The sequence below is a fragment of the Mauremys reevesii genome, linkage group 4, assembly GCF_016161935.1.
Source record: "Mauremys reevesii isolate NIE-2019 linkage group 4, ASM1616193v1, whole genome shotgun sequence".
NCBI classification, from domain to species: Eukaryota; Metazoa; Chordata; order Testudines; family Geoemydidae; genus Mauremys; species Mauremys reevesii.
In genome coordinates, this window is record NC_052626.1 from 137,579,523 (window position 1) to 137,605,344 (window position 25,822).

Genomic DNA, 25,822 nt, shown 5'->3' on the forward strand with positions numbered 1-25,822 from the left:
CCCTGCTGCATGCAAACTGCTATTGAATCCAAAAAAGATGGGTACACTTGCTATGCAAAGAAGTATGCAAGTCATCCTGGATTTCTCAAAACTCTGGCACCTGATTGAGAAATAATACCACCAAAAGTACTCTTTATTGTTAGTGCCCCTTCAATGAGACCACATTTTTGGGGGTTTATTTTTATTGTGTATTCCCTTATGGGCCAGAGTGGAGTCTCAGGCCTGGTTTACACTACGCTTTTAAACCGAATTTAGCAGCGTTAAACCAATTTAACCCTGCACCCATCCACACAACGAAGCCCTTTATAGCAATATAAAGGGCTCTTTAAACCAATTTCTGTACTCCTCCCTGATGAGGGGAGTAGCGCTGAAATCGGTATTGCCATGTCGGATTAGGGTTAGTGTGGCCGCAATTCGATGGTATTGGCCTCCGGGCAGTATCCCACAGTGCACCATTGTGACCGCTCTGGAAAGCAATCTGAACTCAGATGCACTGGCCAGGTAGACAGGAAAAGCCCCGCGAACTTTTGAATTTAATTTCCTGTTTGCCCAGCGTGAAGCGCTGATCAGCACGGGTGGCAATGCAGTTCCAAATCCAAAAAGAGCTCCAGGATGGACCGTACGGGAGATACTGGATCTGATCTCTGTATGGGGAGACAAATCTGTTCTATCTGAGCTCTGTTACAGAAGACGAAATGACAAAGCATTTGAAAAAATCTCCAGGCTATGATAGACAGAGTCCACAGCAGGGACTCAACACAGTTCTGCGTGACAAGCGTAACGGAAAGCCAAAGAATCAAATGAATGCTCATGGAGGGAGGGAGGGGGTACTGAGGACTCCAGCTATCCCACAGTCCCCGCAGTCTCTGAAAAGCATTTGCATTCTTGGCTGAGCTCCCAATGCCTGAAGGGTCAAAAACATTTTCCCGGGTGTTTTAGGGTGTATGTATTCAATTTACACCCTTCCCCCCTGCCCCGAAAGAAAAGGGGAAAAAATCATTTCTTGCCTTTTTTCAATGTCACCCTATGTCTACTGCATGCTGCTGGTAGACGGGGTGCTGCAGCGCTGCATTAACTTCCCACCCCTTGTATGGTTTTCAAGGGAAGCCCCCATTGACACCTACAAAACCCAGATGATCTGATCCAAAGTCCAGTGCAATCAACGGAAAACTCCCATTTATTTCATAAGCTTTGTGTCAGGAGTTAAATATTTAATAGTACAGCTGGTGGATTCTGATGGATGCACCTAGGAAAGGCAACTATCAGAGCAGGAATGTAGTGCTTGGACGTACCCAGAATGAATACGTGTAGGCTGGAAATTAGAAGATGGTTTCTAACCATTGGAAGAGTTAAGTTCTGGAATAGCTTCCCAATGGGAGTTGTAGGGTACACCATCTGATTAGTTTTAGGATGGAGTATCAGCCAGTCACCTGCCAGGATCAGGAAGGGATTTTTCCCCCACAACTGTAATCTTTTTATCTCCTTCCTCTGAAACTTGTGAGATGGCCACAGCTGGACATGGTGCATTGGACAGGCCAGTGCTCTGAGGTGGCACTGAGAATTCTCTCAGGAGCTTGGCAGGTGCGTCTTGCTCACCTGCTCAGTCTGATCACTAAATTTGGGGTCAGTAAGGAATTTCCCCCCTAGGTTTCATTGGCAGGGTAGGAGATGGTTAATCTTCCTCTACAGCATGCAGTACAAGTCACTTGCTAGGATCATCTAGATATATTTGACCAAATCAGTTCCCTGTTTCTGCAGGAGCCCTGGGCTTTGGTGCACCTCAGTATCCCCTATTCTCTGCCTGTGGCACACAATAGTTGTCTTCTAAGGGCTGTGATGCTTGGATCTAATTCTGGTTGTTGTGCTTGGTGTGTAGGTGGTGGTGTTGGCCTGTGACAGGCAGGAGATCCGATTAAATGAGACCTTGGTCTCTTCTGCCCTTAAACTCTGTGAGCCCACTTCATGGTGGGTGTAGTGCACATGAAGCATTCAGTAGCAGCAGCCAGAAAATTAAAAAGTTACACACGCAAACTTACTTTAGTGGGGCCAAATCCTTATCGCTCTATCAAAGTCAATGGAGACGTACCAGCATAAAACTGGTGTTACAGAGCAGAAATTCAGGCCTGTGAATTTAACAGCCATCTTTATGGGGATGGAGGTGGGGGAAGGATATGGGTTTTTTTTTTAAATAAAAACTGGACCACCTCTATTCATTACCAAGGGATAAAAGGAGGTGCAAGGTCCTAGCAGGTGTAAAGTGGTGTAACTTTGGCTTCCATGGAACTACTTTGACTTACATCAGTTGAGGATCTGATCTAGCTTTCTTTAGTAGTATTAATGCTTGTCAACTAGAACATATGTTAATGCTTTTCAAAGCCTGGCTTGGTTGGTTTGTTTTTTAAATAAACCTTCCTATTCATCTAAAGTGAGCTTATAGTTGAATGTTTTACTAACATGAGAAGTTCTTGCGCATTCTAAATTCAGTTTATAAACCAATCTTTTAACAATGAGTTTCCAAGATTGTGAAATTACTCAATTACCTGGATTAAATGGGCAAAAGAAGAGATTTTTCTTTGCTAATTCTTTTTTTTTAAACACATGATTTCTTCTGGTCAAAACCTATTTCAAATGCTAATTAGAATTTTAAACACAACTGAGCAAATTATAAAATGCTTTATAAAAGCTCTGAGTGCTGTTCAGAGGCAAGCAGCTAACTGGCGCATCACTTATGTGGGCAAAATGCTGGCATATGCCACACACTAGATATTTTGACTGGGATTTTTGGCGACATCAGTCAGGTAGGGAATTGCAAATACACTAATTAGGAACAAGTTCATTCCCAATAGAGCCAAATGACTCCTAACTTCAGTGCACCTGGGAAAGAGAAATCCTCAGAGGCTTTGCACGGTTCAGCTGTAGTAATGGAGTCTGAGGCAAGAAATCAAAAAATAAATTGTAAATAGAAAACAAGAACAAAGAAGCAATTTCTCCATGTCCCTCCCTGCAATGCCTTAAAAATCATTGGCCCTTAGACAGGATGGGAAGGGGTGGTGTCCCTAGCCTCTGTTTGCCAAAGCTGGGAATGGGCAACAGGGGATGGGTCACTTGATGACCTGTTCTGTTCATTCCCTCTGAAGCACCTGGCACTGGCCACTGTCAGAAGACAGGATACCGGGCTAGAGGGACCATTGGTCTGACCCGGTATGGTGGTTTTTATGTTGTTGTTGTTGTTGTTTCTAAATAGCCTAATCATTTTTTAACTTCAAGAACTCAAACCAAGAATCCATGTCTCTCATGTTTGGGTGTCTTAGGGGGAAGAGGCAGAAAGTTGCCTGTACGAGCTGTCTGAAATCTTCCAGATGTACACCTCACTATAGATGGATTCTCAAGTGGAATAGAGAATATGGACAATGGGGGGACATAGCTAGGGCACCCCATACCTCTACAATACATGGCTATTAGAATGGCTCTAGTAGCCAGAGGCAACTTAGAACAGTCTGCAAACTGTATGGAATGTGCATTATCAACATCATTCAATCTTAATAGCATTTATCTCATAGCTTAAAACTGGGTTATCCTATCCCCACCCCCTAAAAAACACAACCCAGTATTGCTATAGCAAAATAAACTAAGGCAGTTCTGTCCCAGCCTCATTTGGGTGCATAGCAGCCATCTAGAAAATATGGGTAAGATTTGCATACATGGATGCTGAATGGAATTTGGGACCCCAAGTTAGGCACCTAAACTGAGAAGTTGGTGGCTTTTTCTGCAAGGGAGCATTGCATAACTAGACAACATTATGTCAAAGTAGTAGCAATCTGAGGTTCACGTTATGAAGTGCCAGCAGAACATGACACTGACTGTTTCCAGTAGTTAAAGTAGACTGAAACTAAAGGAGGCCCCTTCACTCCAGAAGCCAAAGACAAGGGGGCACAGGCTTCACGGTAGGGCAGCATTGTACCCCAAGCAATGGAGAGGAGCAGGAGCTCCCTTCTGCTTTTATCAGAGGAGTAGGAGCTGTGATGGATAATCTTGGTCAAAGTTTCAGTGTGGAAGGTAGAAATGAGCAGAAACCCATGGATTCATCTCTAACTTCACTTTGTGTGTGCATGAAATAATATTCACAGATGTGTTGCAATGGTTGTGCCTGCCATCCACTAGCCAGAAACTGGAGCTGACATGTCCAAGGAGCCTTGTCTTATTCCAGGCCTTGCTGTGTATGCATCTTGCAAGTCACCACAGCTGAGACTTGAACAGTGTCCTAAAGACCTGCTTCCCCAAATGAGCCCCAAAGGTGCTTTCTGAAGCTGGTCCAGAAGGAGTTCTGCAGAGCACGTCTTGGGTGAAAGTTGCTCTTTGAGCTACACAGAATAATGACTCCTTTCTCTCTAGCACAAGACCCAGGCAATCAATTGTAGAGCAACAGAGGTTGTTGGGTCTTAGATGCCATTAAGTCACGTTATAAACAAGATGATGATAGATGGGGTGAGAGCACAGGTTTCTGTCCTCAAGATGTCATCCAGTGTTTTGATCTCATAAGATATGACACAATGCTTTAAAAACGATACCACAGCAATCTAGCTAATAGTTTGTGCTAGCACAAACTATTTCAATTCAAATCTACACAAAAAACAATAATACTAGAGGTTTATGCTTTATCTCTTTGGTAATATTTTACACACAGCTCCTGTTGCTTAAATAGATCTTTCCCTCTAGAACTTACAAAATCCCATTTCAATCTCTGTAATTTTTTTATTCTTGTCATCCAGTTTAAAGCACTCATTCAGCTATAATTTCTATGATTACTGTAGACTGAGAATACTTTAAAGTATTCAGAAAGTCTGTTTTGACTATCATTATATGCAGAAAGAAAAGGCCATTTCATTCAGATGAACAAAATTAATTATACTATAAAGCCTTATGTACATTTTGTCATAAAGTAGTTCATGTTAGGGAAGGCAAAGAAATGCAGAGTACATGTACCAGATACATGTGTGTCTGTGTAATTTTAAAATTCCAAAACAAAACACCCCACTGCACCCAATTCTCATGGGAACAGGATGAGAGAAGAAATACATGACTGATATTAGTCATCTTGTTTAATGCAGTACTGGAAGGCACCCAGAAACTATGGTGAAGAGCACAGTATAAGAAATTCTATAGAGTAGAATATACAGGGCCATCATTTCAAAATTGGGAGCTGAAAGTTATATACCTAAATATAGTTTTAGGTGCTTAAATGGTCATCTTATTCCATTGAACTCAATGGGGGAAAGATGCTCAGAACCTTTGAAAATAAGGCCACTTTTATTTAGATGCCTAAGAATGGATTGAGGAGCCTAACTTTTGTCACCCAAGTTTGAAATTTTGGCCTGATGGGTATAACTGCAGCTTGTGTAGACATACCCCAGCTAGCTTTACCTTTGGTAGATTATGAAGAGCTGTGAAGATACAGCCGCACAGGCATCACCATGGGCTGGCTACATGAGCAATTATTTGGAGTTCAGGGTGGACTTGTCTAGCCCTCAGTAGAACTCAGGCTGCCCTGGCTTCACTGCTCCAGTACCCAAGGTAAAGAGATTAGAGCCCACTTGAGTACATCTCCACGAGCTGTAGTCATTCCCCGGGAGTGCAGCATAGATGTACTGATAGACTACAGTGACTCTCAAGAAGGGGGAAAAGTCTACTTTGGTTCCTCTGGCATCATTCTGTTTGCAGATATGTTTTACATTCTTTACTTTGCAAAAAACATCCAGAGTTTACAAATGCCTCATGCCATGTGCTTTCCTGACAGCTGAATTATAATAATTTAAACGTGTTATTATTTGTACTTAATAGGCATAGGGAAGTGTTTAAACGCAAAAGCAGTTCAGTGGGAAATCCGGTCATCAGAATATAAAAAATAATTCTCTAAGGCCAAATATTAAAAACTCTGAATTTTCCAGTAGGAAACATCTCCCTAAGTACATGTAAACTCAGCATATGAGTGTGAATTATGAAAAAAGATTGCTTTAGTTTATGCAGTTTTAGCCCCTGGAAGCAGCAACCTCTAAAAGCTTACTTTATTTGGTATAATCCTGTCAGAGGATTTGGCTATTCTTCATTTCCCTTTATGAAGGTTTCCATTCTGAGCACCAGAAACACAAATCTATAACCTTAGCAGAAACAGCTGTAATATCAACAGGAGAGAAATTAAATATGAGCAAGAGTCCTCCAGGCTATATTTCCCATGCTTGTCAGATCACATTGGCACCTGTCTGTATGATCTCTTCAAATATTGCAACTGCTACAACATTATTTTTATGATTCTTAAACTCGCAAGTAGACACAGCAAAGAGGGCCATTTCCTGTTCCATTAACAAACCATGTCCTGTAGATCACTGAATACCTTCAGTAAGGCGATTATCTGTAATGCCTGCTTGAGTTAGCAAACCTGTAATGCCCATTTGCAAGCAGTCAGATACATGATAGTAAATCTTACTTTTGTAAAAAGACAAAATAAATCCCAATGATTTTGTGTAAACCTTCAGGTTGGTCAAATGTGTGTCTGAATAAAAAATATAGGTCTTAGTTCTCAACTGCTTTGCACCTTGTTTCATTACATCCACCTCTGCAGAGAGAATGCAGAGTAGTTGTGGAAAGCTACCAGACCATAACATCGAGGCCTGATTCTCCACAGCCTTGCTTCTTGTACCCTACTTTGCACCTGTGCAAAGTATTTGCAAGGTAGGTATAAGTCCTCGTGGTGTTTTGCTGCCACTTTGCACAGGTGTAAATGCAGACAGGCTATACCTGGGAGAGGAGAATCAGGCCCATAATATCCCCCCCCCCAAGCCTCTGGAACAAATACCATAGAAACCAATACTTAACTTCACAAAGTAACCAAACTCCAGCCACCACTGTGAGTTTGCCTATTGACTGACCCAAGAAAATGCAACACTTACCCAAGGGTTGTCATGGTTACAATAGTGTACCAAAAAGAAGCTGGTATGCTGGTGAATTTGCTGGCTGAAGACCCTTTCTCTGCATAAAACATCACAGTAGCAAAGATGATGATTGCCATAGTGAGGGAAAAGAGAAGAAAGCCAAGCTCCGAGGCACAGCTCTTCAGAGTGTAGCCCAGGATTCTTAAGCCTTGGGAATGGCGTGAAAACTTGAAAATCCTGAAAACCCTGAAAACCCTTAGTGTCACAAAGGCTCCGCTGACGTCCTCGTTGTTAGTCATCACCAAGCCAATGTAATAGGGCATGATGGCCACCACATCAATGATGCTCATGACGCTCCTCATGAACCTGTAGCGACTCGGGGCTGCAAAGAGCCTCATAAGGTATTCGACAGTGAAAATCATAACGCAAGCTGTGTCCAAGCAGAAGAAAGCCATGGCGTACCTCTCCCCACATGGAAGCTCCTTGTTCCCAGGCACCGTGCCACATGGAACGGTTTCCACCACGTTAGTGATCACTGAGACGGCAATAAAGAAGCCAGTGACATAGTAGAACACTAAGGCTAAGGTGCTGGTGTGGGGGTTTTCGAAGGCTCGCCACATGGTCTGCCGGAGGTTCAAAGACGGCATGGACCCTTCTTGGTTGTTCTCTGAATCATTGTCATCCATCAGCCGCTCAGCGTTTTCCCGCTTCCTGTCTTTGTACTCTTCATAGCAGCAGTCCCCAATGATTTCAGGTAGGATCCCATAGAAGGCAAGCTCCTCGTCATAGGCAGAGATGCACTCATACCTTGGGTAATGCAGCTTGCCAGTTCTGTAAAAGTTTAAAATGCACCTAAAGACTTCAGGGTCCCGGTCGAAAAAGTATTCCTTGGTGTCTTCATTGAAGAAGAACTCCTTTTCAGTGCTGCCCAGGAGCGTGTCCGGGTACCTCTCCAGTGTAGTCCTCCAGGTCTGGAAGCGCCTCCCACTCACATTCAGAATGATCAGCTCATCCTGCCTCTTGTTTTTCTCAGTTGGGGCCAATGGCATAGGGCAGTTAGCCACTGGCATCCATCCTATGGCAGCTGCCCTGGCAAAGGGCAACCATGCTGCTACGCCTGCCGCCATGATGGCTCCAGGCCTCAATATGGGAGAAGACCGTTCTTCTGCTTCTAAAAGGAGTCTGGAGTCAGATCAGTTCCATCTAAAAATATAATATAAAAACAGTCAATGTGGGATGCTTTGCCTTCATTATTTGTTTCTAAAAGACAATATTAAAACAACCTGAATAAGCACATAGAAGCTTTGACAACTGAGAAACTAAGCTGTTATAGCCTTCCATTTAGGAGAATAATCATTAAAAGATGCACATGATCCATGTGGGAAGGTTATGGCATTATTATAGATTGAAATTTTGACTTGCAAATGATTCCTCTTTAAAAGTAGCATAAACATGCTAATTTAACTTCCTTACAAACAAGACTAATTCATGATTCCACAGGTGTAATCATATGTTCATCTCTCTACTTACAGCTGTCAAAAAAGAACTGGGAACTCTGATGAAAAATGCTGGGAGTTCACCCAGTGAAATTACTTATTACTAAAAACCCTAAATAGATCAAGTTGAACTTCTGTTAAGCAATAAACAACCCTCCAACTACAGTGAAACTTGCACTAAGGACTATGCCAGTTGGTAACCCTCATCTCAAAAAACAAATTAAAATCTTCTATGGTTTGCAGTACAATTTTGTTCAACCTTAGTTAGAAACCTCTGGTAGGCTACAGATTTGTTTGATGGTCCCATGAGTGGTTGCTTGAGACAGGTTTTACGGTACTGAAATATTGCACTACTCCAATGAGCAAGAGGAAAATTCACATTCTACTGGGCATGGGCCTTGTTCAGGATGTGTGAGCTTCAGAGGTGTCTGTGGTGGGTTGTGTGAAAAGGAGCCCACTGAGGGTTAAACTATTAACTGTGTCTGATCAAGGAAGAGAAGAGCAAACTGGATGAAGCATCCAAACAAAACCTTGTCGTCTTTTTTTTTTAACCAGAATGTTACCTTGACTGTCTAACAAAGGCAAAAGTGTCTTAAGCAAAGGGTGGAGCGCATTGTCTATAATTGCCATTATTAGTGGCCCTTCTAATGGAGGAAAAATATCTCAAACTCAGATCCTCTGCTGGTGTAAATTGGCATAGCTCTATTGGAGTCAATGCAACTACACTGATTTATAACAGTTTAGAATCTAGCCCTGAATTTTCTTGTTCCTTTCTATAGACAGGCTTCTTGCTTTATTTAACCTTTTTTGTCATTTGTCCATGCTTTCACTTCCTTAATGTTTCTAACACTCTCATACAAATATTTGGTGAAAGGTGTCACACCATAGAAGCAGTACTAGGGGGCCTACCCAAAGTCTGTTAAGTCAATGGAAAGACCCCCATTGACTTCAGTGGTCACTGGGGCAAGCCCTGGAAGCTTCCTTAGGGTAAATAGTATTATTCTATGTAATTCTACTACAAAGTATCTTAATTCTATGCATAGTTCCATTCCAGTTACTGGGGCCGTGGCATTATTGATCTCAACAGGTCATCAAAATACTGACTGAAAAATAGTAGTGGTTTCACCACAGGTTGATTCTGACTAAACTGCTCACAGAAGATGCTTTTCTTGTGTAGTAAGCATTAACATGCTTCATTTTAATACAAAGCATCTTGCTGTACAATTTTGTTTCTAAAGGACAATTGAAATCCCTGGGGCAAGCATCTTAAGCGTACCATAAGAAGTTTGATAATTAGGATGTGTAGAATAAACTGTAGTGATGTTGCTCCTAGAAGGATGCTGTCTGTATGGTAGAGGCACAAGAATCCCTATCCCACATTATTTTATTACGCAGGGTTCGTTCAGCATTACAATGCATTCTTTTGCTCCCTTATTCTAAAAAGTGAATTAGTTCTGTAGAAAGGTGACATGGACACCTTTGGGGACTGGAGTCCTTTTGTTTATTCCTAGAACAGGCACAGCACAACAGTATAAACTTCATCCACATTGCTTCAAAAATGTGCCTCAATCCCCAACCGAAGAGACCACCTCTAAGGACCCATCCACCAAAGCTGCCACTTTCTATTGATGGCAATGGTGGATTTTGTGATGGGAAACTAAAACTAAAGAGAGGCCACCAAGGCTACCAAAGCCTTTCTAAGCTAGTACAATGCCATGGGATGGTAACAACTTCACTCATTATCCAGCTGGGTTAAATGGTGGGTAAGTAACCAGGAGATCTAGACTACATATCCCCTTACCTCTTCCCTAAGCAATATAGACCCCTTCAATGTATTATTATTTTACCTAGAAAAGGTCTTATTGACACTGAGGTCATCCAGCTGGAAATGTATAGAACATCCCTGGATTTTTGCAGTAACACTGCTTGGAATCCTGAGTTTCTCTCAAGTCCAATGGGGCACCTCCTTACAAACCTCACACCCACCCCTGGGTGCAAGTGCCAGCTCACCTCACTTTGCAGCCAAAGGCACTATAAGTGCTTAAATAGTTAAGACAACACTGATAACATTTGTAAGCCATTAATGAGTTAAAACCTTTGTTTTATTTTTTTTAAAAGTCCTTCCAGGCTGGCTGTGTATATGGAGAAATTTTAAACTGCCACTGTCTGAAATGGCCAAGAAATTAAAACACATGAGGTGGCTGAGTATCTGTCCATAAAGGTTGATAAGTCAATTACCATATCTCAGGGGCCTCTTCAGCAGATGGACTTAGAAGTTCCTAATGTATGTGCTCAGGGTTTACTTTTCAGTTGTATTATGTCAGTAGCAAAGTAGCTCTGTTTCTTATCCTAGATACACAAAGTGATGGAGTCCTTTTTAAAGATTCAAAAACAAAAGTTGTTTTGTGGCCAATTTTTGAGAGTGCGTTTGTGTAAAGGAGGTGATGTGAGAAGTTGGGGGAAGGTGAAGTAGCTTCGTCACTGAGGAATGGCTTCTTTTTGTCAGATTTTCAATCAACAATACCATCAGTGAGTAAAGAGGAGAGAGAGGTTGTGAACTATGCACACTAAGTCCATAGCGATAAGATATAAAACATCAGATTTGTTAGTACCTTCATCTTGCTGCAAATTTCCTGAGGTTCTAATGGAAATACTTGCCATTCTTGTAATAGCAAGGAATGGGCTGGTAGAAATATTTTGCACAAGCCACACTATTTTTTAAAGTAAAAGAAACAAATATATAAGCATCTGTATTGTATATACATACTGGCATACATTGCTTATATAAGTAAACACACATCACATAGATGTTTATATGTATTTCAATTCTTCTGTAGCTAACTTTTATGTATAATTTGAAAGAAACTAGTTAGTAAAGGTTAGTGGTGGCATTTAGAAAAGCTTCTCTATAAGATAAAAAGATTGGGCTCTTTTGACTTACCCTAATGTCAACATTATGGAAGCACGCAGCCTTTGTTTTCCCTAAGTAACTACCCTACCACCCAAACTGTATAAATAAAACTGCAAGCAAAGCCTCTTATTTTCTAAAATGACCTTTTCCCCGAGCATGCCAGCTTGCTGATGTATCTTTACTGGATGATTTTATTCCAATTTCAAAACACAAAACCAGCAGCACTCTAGGATCAATAATGCATTGGAGGAGAATGGTGCAGAACAAGTTTGTCTTCTTACCCGAAGGTGGTGTGGGGAAAGGAATAACCAGTGGTTTGTCCTATTAACTGCTGCTGGCAATGTCAATCTTAACAGATGCCTCTGGCCATTCTTGTGTTAAGAAACTGCATACTCTCATGGTGTTTTCTATGGCAGAAGCAGATCTGGATAACTTTAACGAAACGATAAGCTCTGAGCTTCACGATGAGACACGGATAACTGGAGCAGAGACGAGAGAAATAACCCTCGGCATACTGTGTCTTTCCCCGTTTTTATCCTTTATGGGGGCTAGGCTCAAGCAGCAAAGATCTTTTCATTTAAAATGCAAAATATGCCACTCAAAGCTTCAGTATCTTCTTTCAACTATATACTCCCCTCCCACCCATCAAATAATAAAACTACCCGCTCATGTTTGCAACTGATCAGTCAGCGAGAGATTTACAGCAGAAGCATGGAAAGCTACAGCAACAGGCTTAGCATAAACGCATGGAAACTTCTACCCTTCCACCCCCGACCAAACGAAAAGCCCCATCTTGCTGGCTCACAGCAATGCCTTACCTTGCAAGGAAAGAAACTCTCATCCCCAAAAGGCAGGGACTGATCTAGGGGCCGTTGGGAAAATAATCCTCAGGATAAAGAGTGAATTGTGCTGTCTGCCTCTCAAATCTTTCTAAATGCAGTCAGGAGTAATCAAAAAGTATAATCAGCCCTGGGGAAGTAGAGAGAAATGACTAAACAGCGTCTCCCTTGTTATTGCTGAGGTTGAGTGAGTCTCTGTCTTCCTTCCTCCCCCCTAAGCTTATTTGGTTTTGGGGAGGGGGTGTTCTTTTTTGCATGTCCTTCAAATCCAGCTTTGCTCTTGCTGCCTGGTCAAGCTGGAAATGGTACCCAATTGCTGAAGAATCCGCTCTCTTAGCTGGAGCAGGGATGACGGACTGAGCCTGGAGTCCCCCCTCCCTCGCTCTCGCTCTCTCTGAGACCCAGAGAAGCAGGCTGTAAAACAAGATGCTGGAGAGAGGCGGTGTGAGCTACCAGAGAGACACCAGCAAATGGAGTCATTAAATACACACCAGTCCTGACACCGCATGCTAATAGGCCCAGCACTGGGGGTGGGGGGTGTATGTGGAGGAACTTTAGCGTTACCTGTTAGAGCTTTTCCAGTTTGTTACCAGATGAGCCCGTCCCCCTCCCCATCCCCGCCGCACAGGGGTCTCTTCGGAACAAAAAATAAACTCTCTCGTTCATCGCCTCTCGCAGGAAGGTGGGGGGAGAGGGGCCAAATCTTTCTTGGACGCTCCCCCGCCCCCCTTTATCAATGGAAACACCCGATCTTGCCCTGCCAGTAGGGCAGCTGCAGCGGGTGACTGATGCTCCGCAGCACGAGGTAGGGTCCTTCCCCAAAGCGGGGCCAATACCTACATGAAAGAGGGGCCCGGCGGCCGTGCCATGGTGCGTCATCTCCCCCGGAGCCGCCGCGTGTACTTAAGCCAGGAGGCAGGAGTTCAGCTGCCGCAGCCCCCATCCGCGCCAGCAGCGCGGGAGTGCCCGCAAAGGAAGCGGGCGGCCCGCAGACTCTCGCTCTAGCGGCGCTTCATTCCCCAGCATCTCGTCTCCACCTTTCAGGGAGCGCGGGGGCAGGGCTGCCCCTCCTCTCCCCTCCCCGCCCCGCCTGACCTGGCCTTCCCTGGGCAGGAGCCGCGGTGCCCTGCCCTGCCCTGCCCTGCGTGGCCGGACTCTCCCCCTGCGCCGGGTGCAGGGCGCTACCGCGGCCATCCAGCCGCTGCAGGCATGGGGCAGCGGGCGGCGTGTGCGCCCCGGGGTGGGGTCCCCAGCCCAGCCCAGCCGGGCGGGGGGCGCAGGGGCTCGGGCAGGCGCAGCTGCAGGCAGCCCCGGGCTCGGGCAGCCGGAGGATGCTCGGGTGTCTCCCCTCGGCCGCCCGGGCTCCCCGCGGCGGCGCCGCTCCGCAGGCAGGTGGCGCCGTCCCCCCAGCCTCGCCAGCCAGGCGCAGAGGCGAGCGCGGGGCCGGCCGCGTTCAGCACCACGCGCGGCGGACAGCTCCGCCCGGGGAGCCAGGCTGGGTTGGGGCTGCCCCTCGCGTTCGGCCCCCGGATTAGCCCCGGCTTGGGGGTCCCCCCCCCTGCTGTGAGCCCCGAACTGCTGCGGTAGTGGGGTGAGCGGCGCCCGGAGCCCCGTCTGCAGAGCGGCACCGGTGGGGCTTGGGGAGAGTGTCTCCCCCGCAGGGCTCACCTGCTAGAGCCCAGTGGGTGTGGGCATCATGCCAGGTCTGCCCCCACCCCGCTTTCCTCGACAGTCCCCCCCAACTGCAGCCGAGGTCCGGCAGCTCCCGCCGGGCTGCCATAGCAAACAGCTAGCAAAGCCCTGGTTTCCCTTCCCTCCACTCCGCAGGGGCAGTGCATGGGGCGAGTTCATCGGGCACCAGAGCGATGGACATGGCACAGGGCCCTGAATTGAGAGAACAGAATCCAGTTTTCCCACAGTCCACACCGAGTTCAGACCGGCCCCGGAACAGCCTGGTAAAACAAAACTACTTGCCGGGTTTGATAACTTCTAGCAAAGACAAACGGGAAGAGCAAACCGAAGAATTGTATGAGCCACTAATGTCCTGAACTGAGGAGGAAAAAAAACCAAGGAATTTAGCAAAAACTAGTGCACAGAGGGGCCTCCATTTTTTACTGTTAATTTTGAGAAACCTGAAAGGGGGCCTCTTACTTCCAAAAGGTCCACTTTAAGTTGCTTCAAGTTGGACACCCAAATCACTTTTGAAAATTTAGACCAGGAGCACTGGATTGCTCATACTGCAACATTGGCCTTTCCACTCCCCTATCCTGGCAGTGCCTAGTACCTGATGATTTACAATAATAGAACCCCCCTGCTAAAGCACCAGATCAGGAATACCTGACAGTAACTATTCTCACAGTGACATCTGCAGCAGTGAGCTTATACCCTGAAAAAATCACAATGAAATATTTGCAAGGTAGCTGACAAGGTTACACAGAGGATGGATATCAGTAAGTTTAGAATCCAGATACCAAAGGAGTTGTTTTAGGGCGATATTAATAGCTGCATGTAATATGAAACATAAGACCTAAGACCAGAAACCAAGTGTCTTCAACAGCTAAAGAAGCTTCAGCACAGTGAAATGTGCTGGATCTGTCCTTATTAAATGACATCCAAAATATCCTCTTAAAATGTTTGTTTCTCTGCATATTTGTCCACCAGCAGGTGCATTGCAGAAAGTTGGAGAATAAACATAGTGAGGTTTCTATTGATTTGAATGATTGTGTTGTGATTTACAATGTCATCTTTTTATAAAACTTCCCAGCTGTCCTCTTGTCTCTCGTTCCTTCATGCTCCAGCTTCCCTCTCTACTAGCTGTGGCCTGGCTGTGATTTTCAATAGCTTTTCCCCCATGACTCGGCCCCCTTTTAACTTTCAATTTCTATTAAAAAGCTAATTTGGGAGCTCATTTTTAATGCTCCCAATTTTGTATGTTTAAATAGAAAATGAAAGTCAAAAGCAAACTAGCTGCAAATCAAACATCAGTGAAAAACTGGTTTCTTTCTTTCTTTCTTTCTTTCTTTCTTTCTTTCTTTCTTTCTTTCTTTCTTTTAGCCTAACTGTGGCTTTCTGTAGAACTTCACTTATAGCTAGGCCACTTTTAACTTGCACGTGCACTAAAAGAAACGGATAGCACAGGGGTCGGCAACCTTCAGAATTGGTGTGCCAAGTCTTCCTTTATTCACTCTAATTTAAGGTTTTGCATGCCAATAATACATTTTAATGTTTTTAGAAGGTCTCTTTCTATAAGTCTATAATATATAACTAAACTATTGTTGTATGTAAAGTAAATAAGGTTTTTAAAATGTTTAAGAAGCTTCATTTAAAATTAAATTAAAATGCAGAGCCCCCCAGACCGGTGACCAGGACCCGGACAGTGTGAGTGCCACTGAAAATCAGCTTGCGTGTTGCCTTCAGCACACGTGCCATAGGTTGCCTACCTCTGGGATAGCATTTAGAGGTTTTGAGTGGATATGTCTTTTATTTTTAAATAAATATGGAAGGCCAGTTGGGGTAAAATATTGTTGATAGCTGCAGACAGACCACTGGTGGGGCAAAGAGCAGTAAGAGTTTAGGAAATAAAAGATAGCAACAGGGAAGAGGTGGGGTGTGGGGGCAGGAGAAAGGAGCAGGTCTTGGGCAATTATGTAGTCTGAAAATTAGAAGCATATCTGGAAAACAAAAAAATAAAAAAGACAGAGGGGTGGCTCAGGAGACTGGTAATGGAAGATGGAGTCTTTTTAACCTTAGTCTTTGAGTCCAGATCAGATCAGAAGTGACCAAAATTGCCTACCAGCTGACAGCTGTTCGGAAGCTCTTATGAAATGAGTTGGTTGGTTAAGTCCAGTATCCAGTGGGACAGATGCCCACAACACACCAAAAAAGTCTCCATATGCTACATTTGCCACAAAGCCCTCTACAGTTTAATCTACTCTATCTATACAACCTATTATCACAATGTCATCCCTCACCTTCACTCCATTGGGATGTCAGTCTCCACACCCAATTCTCCCCTTCTCTAACAAGAAACTTTCAAACTTTATCCAAGAGAAGCTCCTAGAGCAAATCCAGTATCTTCTCCTCTTTATAGTCCCTCCTCAAAACTCCCCTCTTTGATAATGCAGTCAGGAAACTGCAACCTGATAATGGCTAAGCAGGTGGCAAGTGGTGAGCACTGCTTCTGAGTGGCTAAGAATTGCACACCTCCCATTATGTGTGTTACCCCAGCTCCCTCATCCCAACCTGGCCTTTTCTTAGTCCCATATACTTGTTTTGTGTTGTCTTTTAGAATATAAACTCTGTGCAGCACCCAGGACAATGAGGTCCAGTCTGTTTGAGACTTATGATTGTTATTAGTATTATTATTATTATTACACTCTGGCTGACAGTAAGAAGCGAGACTGAGTGTCAAGTAGGCCATAGATACAAAATATCTCTCCCACGTTCTTGGCATGGTCCCTCCAGGGCAACAGTGAGGAACACTGGGACTGCAGTATGTTGGGGAGTGTACACTGCTTCTGCCCCTGCCTGTGTGAATAGAGAAAGGACATCAGCTTCAAGGTTAGTGCCTGAAGAAGAAAGTATGCATAGGGCATAGGCCCTTTAATAACACAGCACATCTTAAAGTACAACTCAACCACAGGGGCAGTAAGTAGCATAATAATGCAGGTTTAGATAATACTAGTCATACTGCCTGTCAGCCAATGGCCTCCCAGCATAGCACAGATTACTCTGTCAGAGGGTGCAAAACATTCATTTCTTTCCTTTACTTCCTTTTTCTTTAGGGCTGGGTCCAAGCCACAATCTCACTGCTGAGCTCCTGTGAACTCTGAGAAAGTCTGAATCAGCGTATGGATCCAAACATTGAGGTTTGGGCCCATTTCTACTTTCCTCCCCTTACTCTGTTCCTTTCTGATTTGAGAGAGAGGCACTGGGTTAGCACAGGGAGGGCAACACTGCATCCTATCACTTGCCACCTCCTTTTCACCCTCTGTCAAGTCTTTCTACCCCATATCGTGTTGGTTAAAAAGTGAAATTGCCCTGCTGCCAGCTGCTTTGCTGCATCGTGGTTGCTTTGGGAAGAAAATCCAAAATGGAGGCTAGTCCATGGAATGATATAGCCTCTTCTGCCTGGGGGTTCTGCTAATTAGGGGTAGGTGGTAGGATTCACACATAACTAGTACCAGTTAGTCTGGGTTAGCTCTAGAAACTAGAAAGACCCAGCCTGAAACTCTCAGGTTATCAGTTACTTAGAGTTATGTGCATGTTGAGTGTTTTCCTGGATCAAGGACTAATGGAACTAAGAAACTACTTCTCACCTTTACAGGAGTTGTGCAAGTTGCACAAGTTGCACAGCAAGATTGTGGCTCTTCTGGATACCTTGATCAAACATAAAATTATTTTTCCCATTTGGATATGATAGACAAGAAAAGCAAATGACAATTATTGATGTGTTTGCCTTTGGCTTGAACTTAAATTAGTTTTCGGGGTCATATCTTTATAATGCAAATTGTGACTGTAAACAATTAAGTTAAAATCAATCTGATTACATGTAGCTTTTATGGAGAATGAAATCATAATCAGTTACTTAACAGTCCTGTGCAAAATTACTCAATGCCTGCCCTTTTACAATGTGTGGACAAAGAGTCATACAGTTGTGTGGGCTAAAATACAGCATTGTTTAAGAAAGTATTCTGCTTTTTCTTCAATGACTTGTATAACCTTCAGCAAATTCCATATAACTCGTATTTACGGAGCTGCAGATTAATAAAGTCAGTTCAGGAAGGCAGATTCATTAATTATTTCATACATTGATGTGAAGAGAGCGATGGAAATTTGGATACATATTTTACACCAGGCATCTCCCGCTAGCAGATATTTGGAAACAAACATGGAAGCTGTTTTAAATGCTAGACGAAGACAAGTTATTAGAAATAATGAGAACATCTTGAGTCAGCTAGATAACAAGTCATCACTGTTTGGCGAAGCAAATGGACAGGAGCGGGAGAAGGGACAGTGGAGAAAGTGAATAAGGAAATGTTATTTACCTCTTCACATAACCCAAGAAGCAGGGCTAACCTAATTAAATTAATAGGCAGCATGTTTTAAAACAAACATATGGTCTGATCAGCTATGGCCATCCTGAGGTTCTTTTGACCATGCCCTCCTTCTTCCCCCCACCCCAGCAAATTAATAGGGCTGAAAATTTCAAAGCTGCCTCAGGGACTCCCAGACTGGGATTTTCAATAGCGTCTAATGGAGTTAGGCACCCAATTTCACTGATGTTCAATGGGAGATTGGTACCTACTCACTGCCATTTGAAAATTCCAGCCCCACTTTGCATTAAGATAAATCCAAATCTCCTGGGTGAGTTTGAATATCTCAGCCTGCATTATTATAATACCTTTCATATGAGACTCTTAAAACACTTTACAGACAGCCCTGGGCTCACAAAACCCATGGACAGTAGGTATTGTATCATCATATCCTTTTAGAGGTGCCCATATCAGCACACAGGGATGTTATGTCTGGTACAAAATAACACTGTGATTAACTGATATCATTAGGAATAGATCCCAGGAGTCCTGATTCCCAGCCCCAATCCCTAACCCCTATTTAAGGCTGCCTCTACATTGCAAACTATATCCGACATCATTAAGCAGTTTGATTAACATTTATCTCCTTCCTGTTTGATCTAAAATAAAATATAAGTATTTTTTCAGTTCACCTCTACCCCGATATAACGCGACCCGATATAACACAAATTCGGATATAACGTGGTAAAGCAGCACTCCAGGGGGGCAGGGCTGTGTGCTCCGGTGGGTCAAAGCAAGTTCGATATAACACGGTTTCACCTATAATGCAGTAAGATTTTTTGGCTCCCGAGGACAGCGTTATATCGGGGTAGAGGTCTATTTTTTAAAAGTTCAACCATCAGAAATTAAAGATGAACCACAGAATGTGGTCTAGAGGTTTGAGTAGCAAATAAGGAGTCCTGTATTCACTTCTGGCTGTGCCACCAGCTTGCTGTGTAACCTTGAGGCAAATTGCTTAGCCTTTCTGTGTCTCAGTTTACATCCATATAAAATGGGCATAATAATACTTATTCACCTCACAAGGGAGGAGAGGGCTGAGTGAATGAATGAATGAATGAATGATTATTTGCCAAATATTTTGAAAAGCATTTTGAGAATGAAAAGAACTGTAATAGAGAAAAGAACTGCAAATGATTTCAGCTCTGTTCTTAGAAAATGCTTACCTATTGGATCAGAATAATTTTTTAAATGATTTGTTCTGTATCAAAATAGTATACATGTAATCTACTTGAGAATAACTCTCGAACTACGTTGCTATACAAAAGCTTGTGGAGGGTTAAGAGATCAGTCCTACACTATCTATCTATCTATCTATCTATCTTGCTGACAGTTCTATAGAGTACAACTTGAACAGGATTCTGTCCCAAGATCCTAATGTATTTACTGTATGTTTTGTTAAATCTTTATGGAGAGCTTGTTCTTGCTCTATTAATGAAAAGTAGAATCAGCAAACACTAAAACATGATATATTCTCAGTGAAATAACTGAAACAATCACTGGTTTTAAACGCTGACATTGACCATAGCTTGCATGGTTATTTGTTCTGTATTTATAGTCTGTGTTTCTGTCGTGTACTTCTATTGCTTATTCTTTACATTAAGCACTATCATGCATTGTTTCTGCATGTAAATATCGCTTTGACTTCAAGCCTATGCTGTGTAAGCATTTTGTAATGACAGTTACAGCAATAAAGCTGGCTTGCTTGTTTAAAATGACAGCTTGCTATAATACTGTAGCTTTGTAGTTTGATTGTGCCCTATAGATTCTGCCAATCCCTGCTCAGCTCGAATCTTGTGAAAAATTCTGGATAGATTAAGGAAGTATCATTCATTTGATTAAACTAAGGAGTCAGTCTTTGCAATCTAAATAGTTATAGTCTAGTGCTCAGAGGCTCCTAGAAGGCACAGTTGCTTGAATATATGTCTGGTTCTGTCACTGAGACCTTTCAGACCTCAGCTAAGTCTCTTAAAGTTCTCTGTTCCTTAGTTTCCTATCAATAAAATGGGTATAATAATTTTTACTGACCAAAAAGGGTTGTTGCGAGAATTTATAAATATTTATAAACTGCTGTGAGATCCTTGGATTAAAGGTGCTGTATAAAGGTACTAAGGAGTGATAGATTGATCAATTAATCAGTCTATCAATATCACATTAAGATACTTAACCAGAGTGTGATATTTGTAATTCAGGTAGAAGAACTATCATTCTATCTATCCATTTGCAGTGTTGAGGTAGCAGTGTTAGTCCCAGGATATAAGAGAGACAAGATGGATGAGGTAATATCTTTTATTGGACCAACCTCTGTTGGTGAGAGAGAGACGCGTGAGCTCTCCAGAGCTCGAAAGCTTGTTTTTCACCAACAAAAGTTGGTCTAATAAAATATATGACCTTACCCACCTTCTATTTGTGATTCAGGGAGTAGAACTATCTAGCCATTTGCCCTGTAGCACTTCTAATGTATCTCTCATTATGCCATGTGAACACCCACCCTGGATACTAAAAGTGAATAAATGAAGGAAAGTCATGAGCAGTTTCTATCTGTTGTTCAACAAATGTGATAACACCTATCTATCATTTCCCATAAAGTCTCTCCATGCCTTAGGCACAGCAGAATGAGGATTTCAAATAATTTGCAGACTTGTATATCTAGCTTATATATATATATATATATATATTATCACTCGTAAGGCAGTGGACTGGAACTGACAACATTCAACCCCGGATCAAGGTGTTAAGAAATACATACAGTCTGTATGTTTTCTCTTTGTGATAAAACTGACAACTTAGTACAGTACCTGTTGGATGGGAACAGGGGAGTAGTATGAAGCTAGCTGCTGCGAGTACACTGAATTTCTCCAGCCCTTCCTTTCGGGTTCCATACTTCAGACATTTCAAGCTGTATTTCATGCATCAGGCATTTCCACGTTTACTATTATCCATCATTTAAGTTGTGGTAGCACTTCAACCAGATATGGGCCTCATAGTGCTAGGAACTGTGCATTCTGTACCAAATAACAATCCCTGCCCCACAGAGCCCATCATTTAAAAGGACTGCAAGCTTTAAAAAAGTATTTCAAACAACATTAGTGTGTGTGTATGAACTTCCATGGGGGGTATAACTGATCTAAATTGGTACCTGCCTGTGGGATGCTGTGTTTAGTGATGAAAATTAGTTTTGTTTTTTTTACCAGTTGGGCTGTTTCTAGCATTCCACTGCGTACCACATAACACTGGGGTTTTCAGTGTGCTGTGGAAGTAGCTCTAGAATGTGGAATGTTTCACAGCTTTGCCTGACTAACAGGAACAATTATGCTATCCAGGCTGCTTGTGGCTTAAAGAAAACCGGCAGTGACTAGTTACAAACGCTTGGAGAGTGATAAATGTTTCACTACATACCAAATGGAGTTTTTCTGAACATGGAACAAGAACACCCTGCAAGAGAGGAAAGTGTGGGTAATTCTGCCCTTGTGACATTTCAATTATTCTTTTTGCCTGTATATTTATTAGAAACATAGGAAATATACTACTAGACCATGGTGCAGTAGCCTGTCTCACCACTGCTAGTTAGAAAGCCAGGGTGGGTCTGAAACCCAGGCATGCAAAGCTGCCAGGTAGCAAATACCTCCGTGCTGCCATATTACCAAGATAGTGGCTGCCATCCCCCTACTCACATCCTGCTGTGGACACAGACTCTGGGAAGTCCCACCTCCAGGGGTCTGATAGGCAGAAGCCTCCTGGCTCCTGATTGGCTCCTCTCCCTATATAAATCCAAGGGGCAGTTGAGGAAGCATTTAGGCAGAAGAGAGGCCTAAGGAGCACAGTCTCAATTTGCACTTCACTACAGTCTGCAGGTGCTTGGAGTTTAGGGGGGCTGGGTTTGTGGCTGTCTCCAACTTAGAGCGTGTTAAGTTTTTCCCAGTACACTTGTATATTTTCCAACTTGAAATGAAACCCCCATAGAGAGCTGCATTCTGCCACTTGCTTCCAAAAGGAGTGTGGGGAATGCCATGGATGGTGTGCAGAAGCCCTGCTATCCAGCCAGCAGCTGCAGCCTTTTCTGCTCCAGTGACCTTAATGATTCAAGAAGAGCTCATCCATGATAGCATAGAGAGATGACCCTAGAAGGGCAGTAGCGATTCCGGATCAATGCTTTGATTTATTGTGCTCTGTATTGCTGGGGATGTGTTGTGGCTTTTTCAACCCAATATTCTTTTCTTCCCTGTGCACTTTGCCACACGCTTCCTCAATTTCTTTTCATGCAGCAAGAGAAGTAAAAAACCCTGGCTAGTAACGCTGCCCGATTGCAACATCTCATCAGGGATTGTGCTTAATTGACCATGCTCCACATCATCACCATCCAAGCATTTAAATAATGAGAGTCCAGTGTTAACAACATTCCTGATTACATACAGGACTGTGTGTACTGAGAGGCAGCTAGAGAAGGTCTTATTGGAAAACAAAGCTGGGGTGAGCAAGGAACATAGGGCTGTTAAGGAACAGATTGGTGGGCTGGCTGAAATAAAAGTGGCACAGGGCCCATTAGCAGAGCAAGGTGTGCGTGGATGCGTGTGACCTGCTTGTGAGATAATGTAATTTACACAGTGTGCAACTTGGTTGAAAGTCTTATGCAGATGCATTGTAGAAAGCCATTTAGACACAGCTCTGTTTTTTCCATCACGTATATTCAACATTTCTTTAATGACGTCCATTATTACAAGGGATTTTTGGATGGAAACAGGATCACTTCTGCAGGAGAATTCATCTATGCTAGGCTGGTTTTCAGAAGTGCTGACTGAGCAGCCACCCAGGAAGTCAATGGAAGTTGTGGGTGCTCCAGAGTAACACCACTGGCTCCAGTGGAGTTTTTCTGGATCTGGCACTTAGGGTGTTACTGTGATCAGAATAAGGCTCTCAGAATCATCAGGATTTTGCCCCTTTACAGTATCTTTCATCTGTGGCTCTCAAGCACTCCATAAGTATAAGTGAATTAAGCTTTGTAAAATCCCTAGTTAGTAGGAACATGTTGCTGTACCCCTTTTACAGATGGATAAACTGACACAGATCAGAAGAGAATCCAGTTCCTTCATTATCAGTAAACCAGGCCTGGTTCTCCCCTTTCTTATGCACTGTAAATCAGATAACTTCACTGAAGCCAGTGGATTTAAATCAATGCATAAGTGAGTGAGAGGACAATTAGGCCTCTTGACTTTAAGTGAAAACGCTGTGTTTGTGTTGTGCTGCCTAAAATTGTCCCTTGATTGTCTTGTGGTCTAGATAAAGTAGGACTTTCTGTATCTGACTACTCCAGGCATAATTTCTTTTGCAAGGTTCTATTCCCACCCAGTTGGGAAGCTTTACAGGTATGAGCCAACCACAATTGCAAAACACCAAACCAAGCCAAAGATGTGCTCCTTGCACCTCTTTAATTTCAAAATCATTGTGTTAAATGGTCACCATCAAAGCAATCTCCCACTTATCTGGAAGTTGAGAAAGCAATTAAAGAAGAAAAATGATAAATGCGTCATTTTAAAATTATTGGATTTTTTTTATGGTTATGAGAGCTGGAGTGATGCTGAGGATTTCGACGCCTGAGTCAACATTACAGTAAATTGCAATTGTGGTTCCTTTGTGGCTCATAACTAGTAAATCAGATCTATGGAACCATACATTTACTGCAAATTTAAGAAGTGGTTCTTTAATTTTTTTAAGTGTGTGTGTTAAATCATGTCAATAGTCAAAAGGAATATAGACAGCCTGCTTTGCTTTCGTTTATGAGAATCAATGCGGTACCACAGGGAGCTTTTTTCCTCTGCTTTGCTGATTTATTCTGCTTTTTATTATTGGTTATGGGTTCCCCCAGTCAAGTGTCTGGCACATACACTAAACAAGTATATATTGGGCCTGACTCGCCCAGGGCTTTGTACTTCATGTAGTCAGTAACCCCCAAGCTGAGTGGGTGAAAGGCTACCAATCTGATTTGTCAGTGCTTTCCACAGGCGTCACTGACTGCACAATATGGATGGCATGAAGAATCAGGCCCACTACCTCTTTTGTTCCGCTCTCCTTTATGTCACACAGTGCCCCACACATCAGATCATTATGCTATAGCTGCAGGGCATGTGATCTACAGGCGAGAGGTGACGAGGGGTCAAGCCGCCTGGCCTGGGTTCTCTTCCTGGTTCTGACACTGACTTCCTAGTCACTCAACTCCTCTCACTATCTGTGCAAGTGATTTGCCCAAGGTCACCCAGCCCATCGCTAGTAGAGCCAGGAACAGAATGTTGGTTACCTCAGCCCCAGTCCCTGGGACCTGAACCATGCTATATTATAATTAATTAACATGCTGATGACTTATCCCTAGTGTCTTAATGCTTTGGCATCTGCCACTGTGTTACACATACTAATAGCAATACCCTGGACCTATTTGCTGGCTCTGAGCAGGAGACCTGTGGTTACTCCTGAATTTAAGATCCGTGCAGGAATCTCTGTTCTCTTGCTAACGTACTACTTGGACAATAACTTATTTCTCTTTGTTTAATTGGAGACACTGAGCAATGTGAAGCCATTAGCAGGAACTTACCAGCACTAATTACCACTAAAATGGCTATGGCTGGGTTAGCAGACACAAGAAAGAGATTGTGTATGTGTGTGTGTGTGAATTCTGTCTATTTTGGCCCTCCTGAGCTGAGTTTCTGAGCACCCTCTTTGACAAAGACAGAGAGAGTATCCTGCCTTGCACAGGAGAGTTGAAGCAGGCAGGTTCTCAGAGTTAGATGAAGGAGTTGTACCAGCCAGAAGAGGAGAGACCTTCTGACCTGACAGAACTCCACAGTCCTTAGCTAAAGAGCTGACTATAGCCCTTATTAGGCAAAGCCCTTTGTTCTTAGTAAGTCTTGGCACCAGATCTCTTGTGGCCAAGGCTGTTCTGTAGTGGCCCACTCTGCCTCCTCAAAAGCCAATTTTTCTTTATTTCAATGTATCCTTCATTCCTGTGTTTTCCAGTCTTTTGGGGGCAACTGCACCAGTTTTTCCAGGTGCCCCAGCCCATTCCCCCTTTTGGAAAAGAGTCTAATTCTAATCCAGCTAAGACGGGTTTGGCGCAGTTTGAGCTCAGAGTCTGAACTAGAGCATGCTCAGGGTCCTGCACACTCTTCTCTAAGAGCCTGCTTGTGGCATTTGGCCGCTGTTCTATCCGTCCTGAGAGCAGAGAAAAGCTGACCCACCTTGAGGAGGAGCTAGGGGAAATATCTTCCTCAGGAGACTCAATTGCTTCTGGAGCAGGAGGAGTGTGAAGGTGCATAATTCCAAGGGATAGAGAAGCATATGCCATTCTCCTTGCCCAGACAGCTCTGGGCCCTGTCACCTTCCCCATTTCTCTTGGGGCACACAGGGGTGTGGTCCCTGGATCACTGAATGTAAGAACTGCACTTCCCCCACACCTTGCAGATGGGATACAAGTGGGAGGGGCTGGCTCCTTGTCTCCTCCCAACACACACACCTTACGCAAGCCTCAGGGATAATTGGGGCCTGAGGCAGGAAAGGAGTGCTGGAGTAG

General features: G+C 43.4%; 1 protein-coding gene across 1 annotated transcript in view; it reads right to left on the reverse strand.

Annotated features, from left to right (window-relative positions):
• The window catches only part of KCND3 (potassium voltage-gated channel subfamily D member 3), a 256,763-nt gene extending 231,209 nt beyond the window's left edge, over nucleotides 1-25,554 (reverse strand). Inside the window, exons 1-2 of the mRNA XM_039536032.1 lie at nucleotides 25,491-25,554; nucleotides 6,945-8,129 (exon numbers count right to left, since the gene is read on the reverse strand). Coding sequence (XP_039391966.1) covers nucleotides 6,945-8,053 — 1,109 coding nt within the window. The 5' untranslated portion in view covers nucleotides 8,054-8,129; nucleotides 25,491-25,554. The remainder of the gene's footprint in view (nucleotides 1-6,944; nucleotides 8,130-25,490) is intronic.
• Nucleotides 25,555-25,822: the final 268 nt, after the last annotated feature.